This window comes from Vipera berus (assembly GCF_964194415.1).
Source record: "Vipera berus genome assembly, chromosome: 15".
NCBI classification, from domain to species: Eukaryota; Metazoa; Chordata; class Lepidosauria; order Squamata; family Viperidae; genus Vipera; species Vipera berus.
Genome location: NC_138218.1, coordinates 5,159,659 through 5,165,658, shown reverse-complemented (window position 1 = coordinate 5,165,658; position 6,000 = coordinate 5,159,659). Strand labels below are relative to the sequence as shown.

General features: G+C 47.5%; 1 protein-coding gene across 1 annotated transcript in view; it reads left to right on the top strand.

Moving 5' to 3' along the window:
* Positions 1-975: 975 nt before the first annotated feature.
* The window catches only part of NR5A1 (nuclear receptor subfamily 5 group A member 1), a gene marked incomplete at both ends in the record, with an annotated part of 36,267 nt that continues 31,242 nt past the window's right edge, over positions 976-6,000 (top strand). The window contains one exon of the mRNA XM_081339557.1: positions 976-1,077. Within this exon, the coding sequence (XP_081195683.1) occupies positions 976-1,077 (102 nt within the window). The remainder of the gene's footprint in view (positions 1,078-6,000) is intronic.

Genomic DNA, 6,000 nt, shown 5'->3' with positions numbered 1-6,000 from the left:
TTTCTCCGCCTCTCTACCGACCCAGCTCCCGGCCGGCGGAAGGTGCATTGCAAGAAGCCCCGTGGAGTTAATGGAATTAAATTTTTTTTAAAAAAAAAATAATTAAATTAAAACTCGAGTCCCCTCCAGCCAGAAAACCCGCGTGGGGGACTCGGAGCGCAGCTCCCAGGCAGCCGGGTGGGGGGGTGGGGGGCGGGAAAGAAGAACCGAGGGCCCGCAGCTCCCTTGCCTCTCTGGGGCAAGCTGCTAGCCAGAAACACACACACACACACACACACACACACACAGACACACAAAAACACACATACACACCCCGCTCGCGCAGCCTCTCTCCGCAAGCGGCTGGAGTGCGCTCCGTCGGGGGCTCTGATTCCGGCGGGGGTGGTGGGGGTGGTGGGGGGGGGGTGGAAAGGCAGAAGCGACCCTGTTTCCCCCCCCCCCACCTCCCCTGGAACAAGAAGGCGGAGGCCGCGATTCCCCTTGGCTGGGGGTGGCGGGGAGGGGTTGGGCACTAGCCGAGCCCCCCGCCACCGTCCCCGCACGGGGACAGCCCTTGGCTGGGGGTGGCTTGGAGGGGTTGGGCACTGGCCGAGCCCCCCCCCCCACACACACACCCCGCACGGGGACAGCTCGGAGCCCTCTCAGTGCCCTCCTTCTCCGACGGCGAGGGGGGGCTGGAGCTGGGGCTGGGGCTGGGTCTGGGGGGGGGGTTCCTCCGCGTCCCCGCCCGCAGAAGAAGCGGTGCGGAGGCGCCCACGTCCGCGCGGCTATAAAGCTGCCCGTTGCCCGCCGCCTTGCCCCACTCTCTCGGCCGCCGCTCGTCGGGGGCTCCCGCGACCTCCCAGCCCGCCCTCCCGCCGCGGTCCTCCCCCCCTTTTCCCTCCCTCTCCCTCTCCCCCCCTCCCCTTCCCCGGGCTGCTCCCGGACAGGCGCTGCCCCGCTGCTTCTCCTTCCCCGCAGGCGCCCGCGGAGGTGATGGATTATTCCTACGACGAAGACCTGGACGAACTGTGTCCCGTCTGCGGGGATAAAGTCTCGGGCTACCACTACGGCCTGCTGACCTGCGAAAGTTGCAAGGTAGGTGGGGGGTTTTTTGGGGTGGTGGTGGTGGAGGGGGCGTAGGGGGGGCTTGCAGAGGAGGCTCGGGCCGGCAGCTTCTCCCACCCCCCCCCACCCCTTCCAGCAGCCCGAGCCGGTTGTTCGAACAAGCGGGCCTCGGACTGACTTACGATTTTTAATTAGGCTTTTACCGGGTGAAATTTCTTTCTTTCTTTCTTTCTTTCTTTCTTTCTTTCTTTCTTTCTTTCTTTCTTTCTTTCTTTCTTTCTTTCTTTCTTTCTTTCTTTCTTTCTTTCTTTCTTTATTTTAATTCCATTTATATCCCGCCCTTCTCCGAAGACTCAGGCCTTGGACTGACTACGATTTTTAATTAGGCTTTTACCGGGTGAAATTTATTTATTTATTTATTTATTTATTTATTTATTTATTTATTTATTTATTTATTTATTTATTTATTTATTTATTTTAATTCCATTTATATCCCGCCCTTCTCCGAAGACTCAGGCCTTGGACTGACTTACGATTTTTAATTAGGCTTTTACCGGGTGAAATTTATTTATTTATTTATTTATTTATTTTAATTCCATTTATATCCCGCCCTTCTCCGAAGACTCAGGCCTCGGACTGACTTACGATTTTTAATTAGGCTTTTACCGGGTGAAATTTATGTATTTATGTATTTATTTATTTATTTATTTATTTATTTATTTATTTATTTATTTATTGTAATTCCATTTATATCCCGCCCTTTTCCGAAGACTCAGGCCTTGGACTGACTTACGATTTTTAATTAGGCTTTTACCGGGCGAAATTTATTTATTTATTTATTTATTTATTTATTTTAATTCCGTTTATATCCCGCCCTTCTCCGAAGACTCAGGGCGGCTTACAAAGCTTAGCAGTAGCTTGTTTTGTAATTTCGTATTTGGTTGTTTAATTCTCTTTTTTTTAAATTTTTTTTTAACTCTTATGTGTTTGTTTGTTTTAAAAAAAATTTTTATTGTCGTGAGCCGCCCTGAGTCCTCAGGGAGAAGAAGGGCGGCATATAAATTTAATGAAATGAAATGAAATGAAATGAATGATCATAATCAACGTTGGCCAGGAAAATGGGGAGGCGGGTCGCGAACGGCATGCGGCGGCGGCGGCGCCCCGCAAAAGAGAGTCGCCTTCGGGCCTCTGGCGGCTTCGGAGCTTCGGACGGCGGAGAGGGAGAGGGCTTGGGGGGGGTCTTCATTCACTCCCCCGAACGGGAGAGGAGTTGGTCGGGAAAGGAAGGCCGGGATCAAAAAAAGCTCAAGCTCCGGAGCCATTTACGTTCCCCCCCCCGCCCCTCTTGACGGCAAGGAAGAGTAGGAATAATCATCATCACAATTTAATATTAATAATCGGCCTTCGGCTTTTTTTTTAAATATAATTTGGTCTCCTTGGCCGACCCAATTGCACGTCTGAGCAGCAAAAAAAAAAACCCTCCGCCTCCGTGGGTTTGTTTATTTGTGTGTGTGTGTGTGTGTGTGTGTGTGTGTGTTTTTAAAGCAGAGGTTTTTCGCTGCTGGGTCGAAGCGAAACCCGCGCTATTGCTTGCCTCTGCGCGGAATTATTCGATTTCATTTTTATTTTACACCCTCTTAGAATCCGTTTCGTGGCTCCAGCCTTTCGGGGGGGGGGAATCCTTGGCGCTGCAGGCTGTCGCGCGGACCCAGAACCGTAGATTCCATTTCAAAAATTCAGAATTGCGTGGATATTCCCAACGAATTTCGGCTCTTCTCTCTCGATTTTTTTTTTGCTTTGCTTCTCTTTAAAATAAAAAAACAACAACCGGGCGTCAATTCCTCCGCACCCCGCCCGCGGGAAAAACGTCCCCATCGCTTTAGAGATCCAGATGTTAAAATCAGCGCACCCCCTCCGTTTTTTAAAAAAATCTTTTTAATTTTTTCCGGGGCCGGTTAAGAAGCAGCAGCAGCGGGCCTCAATTCGGCGTCACTTCTTTCCTTGACGCTTCGTTCCGAAAGATTTGCTGGGAAGAGAACGAGTTGAAAGTTCTTTATCTTTTGGAAAAGAAACCAAAGGGGTGGAGGAAAAAAATAGGAGAGAGAGAGAGAGAGAGAGAGAGAGAGAGAGAGAGAGAGAGAGAGAGAGAGAGAAAAGAGAGAGAGAGGAAAGATTTGGAAAGAAACGGAGGCAGAATCTGCATGAATCAAACTCCTCCGGTTCTTCATCCGCAGCCTAGGAAAGGAACGGCATTTCAAGAACGCGGAAGAGACGATTGCGCATATATATATATATATATATATATATATATATATATATATATATATATATATATATATATATATATATATATATATATATATATATATATATATATATATATATATATATATATATATATATATATATATATATATATATATATATATATATATATATATATATATATATATATATATATATATATATATATATATATATATATATATATATATATATATATATATATATATATATATATATATATATATATATATATATATTCATTCAAATTGCTAATAAAGAATTTGGGAGGCTGAGATGGCCATTTCGAACTCTTTATGTTCTCATCAGTCAGTCATACCCTTTATCTGAGATTCGAACCTGAGATTCAGATAAAGGGTATGACTGACTGATGAGAACATAAAGAGTTCGAAATGGCCATCTCAGCCTCCCAAATTCTTTATTAGCAATTTGAATAATTTGCACAAATAATGAGCTGTCATAAGTTGACTATATCCTGTAGATAAGCCTTGAGACAGGCCAAAACAGGAATGAAAGAGTTAAGTAGCAAGGTGCTTTCAAAAAAGCCTTGACAAATACTTAACATCTATCTATCTATCTATCTATCTATCTATCTATCTATCTATCTATCTATCTATCTATCTATCTATCTATCTGGGGGGGGGAAAGAGGGGGCAATGAAACCCCGCGAGTTTAATTTCGCCCCGGGGGGGGGCTTTTTCTGGGTTGGGCATTTTTCTAAATATTTCGAGGTGGGAAATAAGAGGGCGAAATGGCGCCTCTGGTTAGAAACGAAAGCGAACCGGTGGGGCAGTCGGTCCCCCTTTTCCTGGGCTTCCGAGCCCCCCACCCACCCCCCCACCCCGCTCGTCCCTCGGAGGGTCTGCCGAACTGGGGCGCTCCGAAGTGGGCCGCGGGGGAGGCTCCCATTGTTTCTTTGGGCCTGGGGGGGGGAAAGGGATTTTGATTTGGGGCGAATGCGGGGAAAAAATCCTTCCCCTTCCTAGTTTGATTCGGATCGAGCGGGTGCATTTCTTCGAAGTGGGCTTGGGGGGGGGGAGAGAAAAGATGGCTGTGTCCTTTACGCAAGCCACGTTCCCAAACGACCTCCCCCCCCATTTTTAAGAAGGGGACTGTCCCCCCCCCCTAAAACGCCGCCTTCGTTTTTAAGAGAAACGTGGAGCCTTTACAGAAAATAGCTTATTTTGATTCCTCCGGATATATTTTTCTGTCATCCGAGGGACAGGAGCTGGTTGATTCTCCAGCTTGGGGAGGGGGGTCGTGAAAATGGTGGCCCCCCTGGTCCGGAGGGGACCCTCGTCCTGTGCCTTGCATTTGAGGGGTGGGCGAGGGAAAGAAGGGAGAGAAAAAAAAATGCCGGGTTGTGTGTGTGTGTGTGTGTGTGTTTTGCGAAGCGTGGGAAATCGAGAGGCGGGGGGGTCGTATTAAAATGGGAATTCGCACGTTAGCATCGGCGGAATTATTTCTTATTAACGCGCGCGATCTTCTTTCGAGTCCTCTTTCAAGAAGGACCCTCGGGTTCGTGTTGATAAACCTTATTTTAAATAATTATAATTAACTAGCGAGCCAATATATCTATGAAGATTCTCAAGTCATCCGGGTCATACTTGTCCCAAAAATGCTGTTCTTTTTTGTTCTTTTCCTGTCCGCGAGGCAACTGGACTTTTCTTTGAAGAGGTTCTTCAGAAGCTTCTTGGGTGAGAAGCGAAACGTCTTCAAAAGAAGAGAGAGAGAGAGAGAGAGAGAGAGAGAGAGAGAGAGAGAGAGAGAGAGAGCGCGAGCATCTTTGGGACTACCAAGCCAATAGTTCTTGCCATATTGTCGCATCCTGTTCAACCGTTCCTTCCACTTAGCCAGACCAGGATTAAGCCCATTTCACGGATGGGCACTGAGGCCAGAGAACGAAAGGCTGAATTCCGGCAGAGAGCAGCGCCCACCACCACCACCCTCTCGGGATTGGGTCTCATGCTTAACTACTCTTCCAGGTTAACCTACCTCGCAGGGCTGGGGTGAGGATAATATGAGAAGAGGCAGCAGTAGGTCAGGCCGGCCTAAATAATTTCTGTAAAAATGTCCTGTCTTAAATGGTGTGAATTTGGAGCCGGACCTGTCCAAAAAAAAGCAACACAAAAAAACAACAACCGGGGGACACTTTTTTCGAGTCAACGTGTAGCCATTTTTTTTTTACTTACAGTGAGCTGCGGAATTGTATCCAGAGTCCGACTCACCGGCTTGAGACTTTTGGCGGCGTTTACACGCCGGCAGACTTTCTAAAATTATTCTTCTTAATTCTTATTTTTATTTTATATGCTGTTCCCAACTAGCCTAAAAGATAAAACGTGAAACGGCACCGCAGCCAAACCGATTCGGGATTCGGTGTGGTTTGTTTGGAGTTAAGGGTGTGTGTGTGTGTCTTTGAACCCCTCTGCTCCCTATGGGTTGGACCGGCTCCAACCGGGACAGACCAGGGGATTCTGGGATTTCAATCCCCAGATTAAAGGGGGGGACTGAAAATTTTGGTGTGGTTTGGAGTTAAGTGTGTGTGTGTGTGTCTGTCTGTCTGTCTGTCTGTCTGTCTGTCTGTCTGTCTTTGAACCCCTCTGCTCCCTATGGGTTGGACCGGCTCCCAACCGGGACAGACCAGGGGAT